This window comes from Manis javanica, chromosome 4 (genome assembly GCF_040802235.1).
Source record: "Manis javanica isolate MJ-LG chromosome 4, MJ_LKY, whole genome shotgun sequence".
Lineage (NCBI taxonomy): Eukaryota > Metazoa > Chordata > Mammalia > Pholidota > Manidae > Manis > Manis javanica.
This window is the reverse complement of record NC_133159.1, coordinates 48,045,901-48,058,640: the sequence shown is the minus strand read 5'-3', so window position 1 is coordinate 48,058,640 and position 12,740 is coordinate 48,045,901. Positions and strand designations below refer to the sequence as shown.

General features: G+C 44.2%; 1 protein-coding gene across 9 annotated transcripts in view; it reads right to left on the bottom strand.

Moving 5' to 3' along the window:
- The window catches only part of FGGY (FGGY carbohydrate kinase domain containing), a 409,199-nt gene that overhangs the window by 380,112 nt on the left and 16,347 nt on the right, over positions 1-12,740 (bottom strand). For all 9 annotated transcript variants that reach the window (XM_073234008.1, XM_073234011.1, XM_073234012.1 and 6 more), the window contains exon 2: positions 8,066-8,280. In XM_073234008.1, the coding sequence (XP_073090109.1) occupies positions 8,066-8,266 (201 nt within the window). In that variant the 5' untranslated portion in view covers positions 8,267-8,280. The remainder of the gene's footprint in view (positions 1-8,065; positions 8,281-12,740) is intronic.

Genomic DNA, 12,740 nt, shown 5'->3' with positions numbered 1-12,740 from the left:
CTCTACTGTAGTCTATTAAGGTGTCACAGCATTATGTCTGAATAATAATGTGCATACCTTACTTAAGACATACTTTACTGCTAAAAATTGCTCACCATCTTCTAAGCTTTCAGCAAGTCATAATCCCTGATCACAGATCACCATAACAAAGTGAGTAATAATGAAAAAATTTGAAATATTGTGAGAATTACTAAAATGTGACAGGAACACAAAGTAAGCAAATGCTGTTGGAAAAATGACACCAACAGACTTGCTCAATGCAGGGTTGCCACAAACCTTCAATTACTTAAAAAAAAAAAATGCAGTATCTGTGAAGTGCAATAAAGCAAAGTACAAAAAAATAAGGTATGCCTGTACAAAAAACTGTTAATAGAGGTTGCCTCTGAGAGCCAAACCTGCCATTGGAGAAGATAGGAGTTTTTTCACTTACCTGTGCAATTTTTAAAGTTGTAGAATAATAGATTTATTGATTAATTCTACTTTTTTTTTGTTTTTGCTTCTATGGTTTCTTTCTTTGAAATAGCATGAGTGGCCATAATCATTAATATCTCCCATAAACTTAAAACATGAAAATAATCTTTTAAATCTCACAAAATACCCAAAAGTGTCCACCCCCATCATCAGTTGCCTAAGAGAGTCACCCTGCAGAAAGAGCATGTGCTCTAGGAGAGAATATCTGCTAGTGGCCCTTCTGTGACTGCTGGCAATACTAAGCCACACACACCAGGAGAATGTCCTGTGTGCCTTTACTACATGGATGGATCTACACTTACCAAGAGCATGAGGACCAAATCCAATTCACTGTCAGGCAGCATGACCTCATGATGAATTGCAAAGAACTGGTTTCAAATCCTAGCTCTGCCACTCTGGCTGTGTGATTGAGGGCAGGGTACACAATTCCAGCCATTCCAATCACCCTCTTGCCTTTCTGGGTCATGTCTCTACAGCAGTTACAGGCATGGCTTTCTCCACCTGGAATGTCCTTCCAGCTTGGCTTGGAAATCTCTGGGTAGTGGTTAAGATCAGTGGTGTTAGATGCAGACTGCCTGGGTTTGAAACCCAGCTCTGCCGCTTACTTAGTTACATGACTTAGGGGAACCAGAAAACCAGTTTCCTTCACTGCACAAAGCTATTACTTATACCTACATCTAATGATGGTATGGGAATTCAGCAAAATAAGGTGTGATTAGTCAAACATCTGGCATTCAGTGCACAATAAGAAGCAGTCATTATTAGAGTAAATTACCCGTCTCCAATCTTCTTTGAACTCATTGGCGTCAATCAATCAACCAATGGGCATCAATCAGTCAATCAATAAGCCAGCCCTAACTTCTACCTGCCATGTAGCACTATTTGCCTCTGTGCCCAGAGAGTACACACCTGACTTGGGCAAGCCCATCTCACACAGGCCTATAGTTAGTCAAAAGAGGAATTGGGTGAGAAAATATGGAAAACTCAATGAAACTCAAAACCATAGTCAGCTTTGGAGCAGAAATGAATATGGGATATAGTGTCAAAACAGCCCCCTTATGGTTCTGACACCACCATTTCTAGATCAAGCAGTTCTTCCCTCACCACATCACCTTGCTGAGCCTCAGTTCCCTGAGAGCCAGGGGTATCTCCCAGGAGAAGATCAAAGGAGTCAATTGGTTTGAAAGTGCTTTGGAACCAGTAAACCTTTGTAGGAAATGTAAAAGATGGAAAACTCACTCAATGCCTTATTGTGTTCACAGAATCCTTTTTTTTTACATGAAACATAGTGTGTTCTCTTATATATGTCATGTAAACACATGAAAATGACACGCAATGAGAATAGTGATTGAAAAGACTGGATAGATTCAAACCTTCCTAAGAATTATGAGGGGAGTAACCTTCCAATAGGAACAAAGACAATACTTCAATCTATTTTATGAATCCCTTCTGAAGACCTGCAGAGTTCCCTATTCTAATCATGACCTTTCCATCACACAGTTTTCCTGTCTCCATCCCTACACCAGACCCCTCACAAGGAACTGGAAGAGTACTTCAGCCCAATCTTAGGTAGCCAAACCCCAGCCTTATATGGAATGCCTTACAATCATGCTTATCCAGAAGGACCAGCCCCATCCCATCTAAACCATCCCAGAAAGATGGCTGTCAGGGTCACACTACACAGAAGGCCCCTGGGACTTGACCTGCTGACCTAAGGATTCTTTTTTATGCTCTCAATAATGAAAGAAAAAAGCAGTCTAGTAAACTCACCCCAACGATGTGGCATCAAGGGAATTTCCCTGGCTGGAGAGAAAGCACATTGCTCTTCTAAAGAATTTCCAGAGAAGGAGATTTCTGCAGCTTCATTTAGTAACCTGGTCCATGTCTAACAACTGTCAACTTGTAGCTATGGGGCAGCAAACAAATATTTGGAGAAAGGATTGTGCGTGGCTTTGTTCTGACTGTGGGAACTGGTTCAATCCTGCATGTGTTTTAAATCAGCAGGCTCTGCCATATTGGGTGGGGAGACAGTGTTCCTCAGAAACTTTCCAAACTAAGCATTCAAGGGTCAGAGGCATACCTGGTTTTATCTTTTGCTCTATTTGGAGCAAGGGTGAAGGCCTGGGGCCTCAGGGACAGAATCCAGCTAGCAAAGAAAGTCCTGTACAGCTGGTACTGTATTCTTTTAAATCTTGATTTAAATGCCATTGTCAGCTTTGGGGGTGTGAATCCCCAGCTCCCTCAGGCCCATCACTCCCTGTTGCCTACACAATTCAATTACTCATTTCATCAGTCAGCAATATAATCAAGCCCCTTCCAGGGTCAGGCTGCATACTCTTCTGAGTATCTGGGAAACAAAAGGAGAGCAAAAAAAAAATTGTTTAATTCCTTGCTGTTTGGGAGATTACATTTTACTAGGGATACATAGCAGCTAATAAAGCAAATAAATTACATAGTGTATGCCTAGTTTACCAGAAAGCAGAAAGTGAAGGGGGTAAGGAATGCTGAAGGAGGGGTTGGTGGTTGCTGAGAATGTGAGATATGAGGAAACACTTAAGGACCTGAGGAGCTGGCCTTGTGGAAATCTGGGGCAAAATGTTCCAGACAGGAAAACAGCCAGTGCAAAGGCACTGAGGTGGAAACAGCAATGAAGCTAAGGCATTGTAGGGCATACAGCACCTGCAAGGCCTCTAGAGGGACTCAGTTTTACAAAATACACTCTAGGTCTGCTAAAATGAATAAATCCAATCCTGGACCATTTATCCACACAGCATCCTGGCTTAGTTATAGTGTTTTCTCTTGAAGGTAAAGCAGGGAAATGGAAGCCAAACACTTCCATTTATGTCAGTGACACCAACATTCTTCAAAAACAGAAACTAAAACTGCTTCTACCTCCTTTCTCTCCATATTCACCAAGTCCTATTAGATTTCCCTTCCAAAGTTTCTTGGTCTTATCCCTCCTATTTATTCCTCTGCCAACATTCTAATCCACTATTCATTATTGAAGAGATATTATTAAGCACCTGCATGTGCCAGGATAACGCACAGGCTGAACAAGCCAGTATCCCAGGCCCCGCCGGAGTTTATAGTTCAAAGGAATCCCAGACTCCAGAACCTCTAGAAGAATGGAAGTGGCATCCTTGAATTTAGTTTCTGTTCCTTCTAGGTCATCCTGTATGTGTTGCTGGTTGATCTGAAACTCAGGATGATTCTAGAAGAGCTCCCCATTGACAGTTCGGAACTGGCTATTCCAGGTATGCCCCATCAGTTCCAGTGTCCCTCTTCTCCTATTGGAAACCACACACTACAGCCAGGGCCACCTCTTTAACGTTCCCATTTCAGTGCTCCTGCCCATGCTCTTCCTCCAGTTCTCAAATGTCCCCTCCTAGAATTCTCAAAAGTGACTTTCAGCCCAACATTCTTCCTCAGACTTTCTCCACTGACTGGAAATAGAGATATCCTAATTTTTTTAATCATACATTCTTTTTACACTTCCTGAATCTACTGCATGTTAGGATCTTGGTGAGCAAACTACAGTTCCTACCCTCTTGAAACATAAAATCTAGCTGGGAAGGTAGATATTGATCCAAAAAAAGAATGTTTTCATTATTTATTTAATTTCATTTATTTTGTTATTTTATTATTTATTATATAGTGATTCATTATTGCTTATTTGATTACTGTTAATCAAAAAAATGAATGACTTACAAGCCATGAGAAGTTCTATGAAGGAAAAGTACAAGATACTGTGAAAACATTTAGGAGGTAAAATGGGACTTACTTTGGAGGAGCTATGAGGCCAGAAAAGGCTTCTCCCTTGAGGAACTGACTTTTGAACTAAGATTCAGTACAGCACCACCCAGTGGAACTTTCTGCAGGGTGGAAATGTTCTCTGCCTGTCCTGCCCAATACAGTGGCCAGCAGCCACACGTGGCTACTGAGCACTGGAAAAGTGGCCAGTAAGACTGAGGAACTGAATTTTTAATTATATTTAATTTTAATTAACCTAAATTTAAGTAGCCACATGCAGCTAGTGACTACTGTATTAGATACTATGGGTCTAAGGATGAACAGGAGTTAAATATTTTGTCAGAAAGCAGGAAGTGTATGCAGGAAGAAAGAATGTGTATAAAAGTCCTGAGGCTAGAGGGGACATTTCAAGTGCCAGAACACGACAGGAGGGTGTGCTTGGACTGTAGAGAGAAGCACCATGAGCTGAGCCAGGAAAGCAGGCTGGAACCAAACCATGCAGGGCCTGAAGACTGTGTTAAGGATTTTGAGGTCTTCCCAAACAGTAGCATGTTGCTATTGAGTTGTAAGCAAAAGAGTGACATGACCATGTTAGCACTGCAAACAAATTAATTCCAGTGCCAAGGAGAATAGACTGGAGAGGGAAAGGTGTCTATGAGGAGATCAGTTAGGTTGTTGTAGTAATTTACACAAAAGATGAAGTATGTGGCATTGGAGATGGAGAGAATACAGAGATCTGACCTCTCTGAATTCAGGCTTATCACCTACTTCATGGGTGATAGAGAAAGACATTAACTCTCCAGATGTCTGTTGTCTTTTCAACTATAAAATGGGAATAACAACTCCCCACCTCTCTACTTCTTATGACAATCAAATGAATATGAACGTGCTGTGTGAACCATACAGGCTCTATGAATGCAAGAGATTAACAGTATTGCTCAATCCCATGTGGTCTACTCCCTCTTCAGCTTCCTCTCCCTCCAACCATTACTCATAAAGCTAGCTAACTTAGAATAAAATCCTACTTCATTGGCTTCATAGGTGTTGTTTTTTTCCATGCAACTCAACTACTTCATCCTTAGGGCACAGAATTCTGTGTACCTCTCCTCCACACATTCCAATGTATATAATGCTTAATGCTTAAGCTTATCCATAAGGTGCCCAGGAGTTGGGCAGGTAAAGGTGAGAGAAAAACACTCCAGGTAATGAAAACAACAGACATTTCATACATTCAGGTACTCAACAAACATGAATTGGGCATACTACCAGGAGAAGAACTCTAGACCCTTGATCCAGGGCACAAATTCATAAGTAGATAGCCAGGTAAAGGCACTTGTAATCTAGTATGGCCGGTTTAACAATAAGGAGAAGCTCAAGGTTCCCACACAGTGGCAAATTCAAAAAACACCAGGTACCTTAATACAATTTCCAAGCAGGGGGCACATGGAGTGAGATGAGGCTGGGAAGAGGGGCAAAAGGCAAGCATGAGGAGGGGGCTGACGGCTGCAGCAGCCCAACTCCTTGTATCAGCCATGTGTCCTTGGACTGGTTGCTCAACCTCTTCAAAGCTCCTATCTTCCAGCTCCAAACAGAGAATAATAAAGACAACATCAAGAGGCTGTGTTGTGTGGATGAAATGAAGTCATGGGCATAAAGTGTTCAGCATGATACCCAGAACATAATTAGTGCCTAAGAAATGTTAGCTGCCATTATCCTCATCACCATCATCATATTGTTATTGCTATTATTTTTATTAACTTGACTAAAAGGAAAATCACCTCAGGCAATGTGAATAGTTTAAGGAAAAGGAAGTTGTACAACTGCTCTCAAGCCCTCAGCTTTCTGAAGTCCATGAGAAAGAAAAGGCAGGTCAGGACTTTTGTCAGCCTTTGCCCTAAGCCAGTGCTTGTCCAGAACTACACAGAAAGAACCCTAACCAGAAAGGGCATGAGTGAACAGAATACTCCCTGGAGGTGCCTCTACAAATGACTGACTTCTCAGCATTTCTACCTTAGAAATTCATTCTCCTCCAAAAACTACTCACTTCCATTGGTGCCATCACCCTCCTCCCCACAAGAAACCCAGCGTATACTCATTTCCAGGCCATTGTAAGATTTTACATGCATCAACCCACTGCGTCCTCACTATCATTCCCATTTGACAGATGAGGAAACTCAGGCAAGAAACCCTCAGTACCTTGCCCCACATGCCAAGCTAATAAACTCTGGAACTGGGATGTCAATCCAGGCAGTCTGGCTCCAGAATATGCTCTCTGGGGAGCTACCTCACTAACATAAAATGCTTCCCTCCTCTAACCTCACAGCAGGCCATGAGCTGCAGGTAATGCACCACGCTTATCCCATGCTCTCGGTACACAGCCACACAGTCATACTCCCTGGGAGGGGAACAGCCTAAGACCCAAGAGCTGGACCCGAGTTTGCTATGGTGAGCCAGCCTTGCTGAGTACAAATGCCCACAGCACTCCAGAGGTACATGGGGCTCAAATAGATGAGTTGGCTGCCACTGGGAGATGATTAAAAATCTACCATTAAACCAAGCAGTACTTAGAGCAGACCGTTTTTAAAGTAGCTTTTCATCAGGGGATTATATTTTCTTCTTGACAATTTCCTTAATGGCAAGAAGGGATATATGTTAGAAGAACAAAGGAGACCCAAGGGCAAAGAGTAGAAGATTCTCACCAAGGCGGGGGCTGAGGCAGGGAGAGAGGAGGAAAATTAAACAGGCAGAAGAGAAGATGTGCCCTCTCTTTTATTCCCATATAATGCTCTAGTGCTGCCCACCCCACCTCCTCTCTCTGCCTTCTTCTCTGGGGGCACTAACAGCAGCCCAGGACTCATTAAAGTTTAAACAGACTGATCAATACAGACAGAATGGCGAATTGTCCATCTGCAAATTACCAAGCCCTTCATGAATATTTAAGGAACTAAAGTAGGAACAGGGAGAAGAGAGAACCCAGGACTTTATTTTTCCTCCTGGAAAAAAGGACAAATGTATCTCTGTCATTCCTGATCCCCAGGATGTAAAACCAGTCAAGTGCAACTAAAAATGAATGTGTCTTGCCCAGCATCACTTCCTTTTCCAGGCCAGCAGGTTGATTCCAGTCCAAGGCCACTCAGGATGCACATCTGCCTGGCACAAATCAGAGATGTTCTAGTCTTGCCCAACTCCCTTGCTTTCTCAAAACACACCTTGTTTTCACTCAACCATGCCCTTGCACAAGCTGTTCCTGCTGAATCAAATGAGGCTCCCCTCACTTGTGCACGTGGAAGGCAGGACAGTCCACTGACTGAGAGCACAGGCCTGAGTCAGTCCTGCCTCTACTACTTGCTAGCTGCATGAACATGGGTGAGTTAGCTTTCTGCACCTGTTTCCTCCTCAATAAAATAGGGGTAGTAACAATACTACCTGTATAGGGTGGATGTAAAGATTCAGCTGCGTGCTGCACAATAACACATTTTTCACAGCACTGGGCACACATGAAGGCTCGGTAGACATGAGCTGTGATTATCAATGACCTCTTCCACATTCACATGTGACCAAACCCTCTGGCTGAATGCTTGCATCCTCTGTCCTGTCTACCCTGAGCTCCTCAGTTAGCCCTTTCCTCAGCTCTGGCCATAGTCGCTCTGCTCCCAGCACCTGTCTCATCATATTTTAGCTGACTATTGGTCTCTACCACTACACTGGGAGCTCCTGAAATCGAGGCCTGTGACTAAAGATACCCCACCGTTGTCCCTGGAACCAGGTGGACATGTGACAAATACTCAGCAGGTGGGAGCAGGGGCATGTGTGCAAGGAGAGAATGCCACAGCTGTGGCCATACCTTTGTGACGACACAGCACGCGGCCCAAATGTCCTCAGATGACTGTTCATGGTGGTTGAACTGAGGTTCCCACTTGTTAATTGGCTGGTCTGCAAAAGCCAGAAGGACGCCCCTCTGGTCCACCAGAGCTGCGCGGACGCTGCCTGTTCCAACATCTACACCCACGTAGTAGCTCGCTGGTTCCTGATCTCCACCAGGCATTGCGGTCCCTCCACCTGCAGTGATCAAGGGCAAAAACCACATGAATACCAAGTGGGCACAAGACATCTTGAAAGTCAAGATAAAAGGGGGACAGCTAACTAACCGGTGACCATTTATTATTTATTCACCCAACCAAAATGTTGAATTTTAATGATACGTGAACAACACTGAGCTAGGCAGTGGGTGAACAAGATACGCATCACCTTTAGACATGGAGTTTCCATTCTTGGAAGGAAGTCAGATGTGAAGTACTTAGGAACTGCATGGATATTTAGGCAAAGTCATGCTATCAGGTGAAAAGTGCTCTCAGGATAAATAAAAGGCTGAGGAACTAAGAATCCAGGGGCAACAGAAAGGAATTTATTCTCACTGAATTTGAATCAAAACAAGGACAGTGACTATGGTACTGAAAAGGTATCTCAACCACCCAGTGAGTCATTTGCTCAAAAATTATCTACTGAGCACCTATTAAGTGCCAAGCACTATGAAAAATACACACATCCCCTCTACTCCTCAGTATGACTCTAGAAGATGACTAAATTTAAATCTCTATTTCACAGGTGATCAAGGTGAGACTGCCAGAGAAACATGCTTCCCCTTCATGGTAGGGCCACGCTCTTGAGAAGAGCAAATGCACATTATTATAATGATACACATTATCCTGATGGGGAAACAGGTGTCTAAGAAGTTAGGAGGTCCAGCCAGAATCACTCAGGAGCAGCCTGGCCCCTCAGCCCCACACAAGAAGACTTGTGCTTCTCCCTGCCTTTCTTGAGAGCTTGAGGTACAGGTTTGTAGAAATAAATACATTGCAGCCATGTCATGAAGTGACTGAAAACTGGGAAGTAGCCTTGAGCGAGACCGATCAGGAATTTGTTAGACAATCTGTTTTCCTTGTGAGTGACAAGGAAATCTGACCAGAGAACACTCAGAAATTCCTTGGCCTTCACTGGCACTCTAAGTCCGCCTGGTGAGACTGGCCCACAGGACACAGAGGTCTCACAGAGGCTCTCATTTCAGCCTGGCCTTTCAAAGAGTAAGAAGAAGCCCCCCCAGACAGCCACGCTGGCGAACAGGCTACAGCTCCCCAGGTGAGCTCGGGGCTATCTCAACATCCAGAGTCTAAATCTCAACCACAGTGGCTTTCTGTGCCCTTTCACATCAAAAAGTCATGGTCCCTTGGCAGAGTCACACTTGGGTATTCTAACACGAAGTCAGCCAGCAGATGTTCAGTTACTGCTGCCTGGGTATTTATCCCAGTGAAAAACAGCTTCATTCCAAGTGATTGCTTCTGACTTAATCACAATGATTTCCCAACCGTGTTTGCCCCCCTTGGCTTGCTGGCTCACTGGCAGGTGGAGAGGAGAATGGGGAAGCTGTAGCAAGACCATTTGCTGCATTCATCCAAGCCTCAGGGAACGACTCGCAGGCTCCAGCCCAGGTGTTTCTCATCTCCTCTCCCCGGCTTACAACACTTCTGAAGCTCCACGTGACCAACAGCACCAGCTCTCAGACTAGGCAGGCCCCTTCATTCAATCACTAGTAGTACCTTTCCTTGAAGCCATTACCCAGGGAAAATTTCAGTCCAACAGATAAAGCAGAGCAGCTCTGTCTGAAGCAGGGATCACCCTTGCCCTACCATCCACCCCTCACCACAGAAGTCCTCACAGGGTCTTTCCCAGGATTCAGGAAGGGGAAACCACTGGCTCAGGGCAGTGATACAGCCCCAGCCCCGCCTGAGCTCCGTCTGCCTGCTGTGCAGCTGCGTCCAACACAGTCCTGCCTCTTCTCACACGAACTTCCGGACATCCCAGGACCCCTCAAGGGTTCTCAAGTGCATCACGTTGCCCCAGGACCTCACTACCTTGCACTTGCCCTTCCATCCTAATCCTTCCTCCTTCGTGTGCCTGGTAGCTGAGGACTTAACATTTTAAGATCCAGCTCAGCCACCACCTCTTCAGGGAGGATTTCCTTGCCTTTGTCTCTTGATGCCACCAGAGTATCATGTCCCTACTTTTCTTTTAAAATTTGCCACTTTGAATGGTAATTTTTTTTTCATTTCCGTGTCTGTCTCCCTTACTGGTCTGACTTGAAAAAATGAAATTACTGATTTCTGCATCCCCTGGTCCTAGCACAATGTCTGGTGCGTGATTGGTTTTCAATAGATGTCGACTAAATGAGCAACTGTATCAGTGAAGTCAACGGAAAACAAGGATGAACAGGTTCACGCTTTAATAGTTTATATTCCTAAATCTGTACTTATGTGCACTGTTTTGCTTTGATTCTAATTTCTGCTGCATTCATCCAATTAAATATTTATCAGATGCTTATAACCTCATTTTATTAATTCTAAGACAATTGTTTTTTTTTTCACATTTAGCTTCTCCAAAATCAGTGAATCAATGGCCTCTTACAATTAATTGACAGTGTTTTCTTGCTTTCTTAGTGGTGTATGAAATAATGATGTGTCTTGCAATCCATGGCTGATACTCGAAAAAATGTGGATTGTGCTGCCAGGCACCAGGCAGCCAGCTGAGAGCTGAGGATACAGTGAAGGACAAAATAGGACAGTACCTTGCTTGGCTCAGGGCTTCCTGTTTCTTTATCTGCAAACAGGAGGAAGAATAACCAAGCTAGCTACCCCACCTCCCACCTACTGACCACACACATAGGACTTTTCTTGGGACTCCCTCTCAGCCTCCCACTGCAAAAGGACATCTCAGGGTGCGACTCCCTAACATTCATCTTTGGAAGCCAACAACTCTCTGCCCTTGCCTAGACTTTCCAAGACTATTCTAGACACTTCAGGGAGAAATGAAGAAATAATAGGAAATGAATAATCTATGCAAGCATTCTGGCTCACACAGACCCAGCCAGCCAGCATCCATGCTTCTCTCTCCTCCTACTAACCCCAGCGACAACGGAGATTCCTCCATGGGGCTGGCCCAGCTCCTCATACCTGGACGGCTCACGTTTACTCTCTGTCTTCCTCTGGGGAGTATATCATCTTACTAACCAGACATCCTGATTTATTTCCAGTAAAATCGAAAGAGGCAGATTTCCACCTTGCAGCTAACCCAGGGCTTACCCCAGTTTTTTGTTTTGGACCCATAGTTTTGCTAAACAGGACAGAGTTTACTCTTCAGGAGAGCCTCCACCCTGTATGGAGAATGGGGCTTTACCGTTAAACAAGCCCACTCCTGCCTGCATCACAGCTACTACACACAGGGCCAGCCCAGTGCCTGACACATGGCAGAACCTTGACAAGCTTTGTGACTCAGTGGATAGTTTAAAAACCTAAAGTAACTTGATCTAGTATGTCATATAGCCAGCAAGTAACAGAGCTGAGAGCAATCCCCTTCCCTCTGTCTCCAAAGTCCCTCACCACTGCCAGGATGCTATACAGCCTGATAGGCCCGTCATTTACTCAATGCCTATTTGCTGAGGACTCTGCTAGGTGTCATTACCTACTCTGTCTAATATTAGCTAACTCAGAACCCAGACTGTCTGGCTTCAGAGACTGACCCTTCCCAACACCAGGCTGCCTGTCTCTGGCAAACCCCCCGTTTCTAGACCATCTAACCATATACCCAGGCATCAGTCAGGAAGAGAGTCAGACCCATGGAGACAAGGGCATCATACCTCCCAGCATCATTCACACATACATCCCAGTTCATATTTTGCTAAGAAATAGATCCTAATTAAATATTCCAGACTCACCATGTTTCTCATTATTAGAGTTTCAAAGTGATCTCTTTACGATTGTTTCCACACCTGGACCCTGAAAGCAGCGGTGCAGAGAAGTTCAAGCCTTGGGCCGCCTCCCTGAAACTCAATCCTGAGAGTTTTAAAAACCCTGACAGAGGGTTTGCTGCAACTCAGATTCTTTGTCTTCCCACCCTGTGCCTTTTGTTTCTGGGTCATAAGTGCTATCTGCTGTGTCTCAGACTCTAAGCTATATTTCAGTTCCTCATGGCCTCAAAACAATAAAGAAACTGCAAAATGGAAAACATTATTCCATTTTCTAATGTTTAAAAGAAAAGGATTAGGATCTTCCTGTCTGTCACTGTCACACGTGTGTTAATCTCTTCGGCCTGGAACCCAATCAAGTTGGTAAACCTAGCACCATTTGATACTCCACAGGATGGGGAAATTCACCCCCATCGCCCAGACAGTGAACAGCAGCGCCTGGATTTGAATCTCAGCCTCTTACTCTAAGTTTAGGGCTCCTTCCACAGCACCAACCTAAAACTGAAAACCAAATCCTTTGGTAGCTTCTTCAATAACAGTATCAACAACGAATGTAGCAACCATTAGCATTTATTAAGCCCTGCTCTGCAAAATTACATGATTGGACATTCTATTTAATCCTGGTAACAACCCTGTGAGGTAGGCAGTGTGAGCCCATTTTCCAGTTAGGGACATTGAGGTTCTCAGTGATAAAGCTGTCTAAGTCCCAGAGCAGAGAACCAGA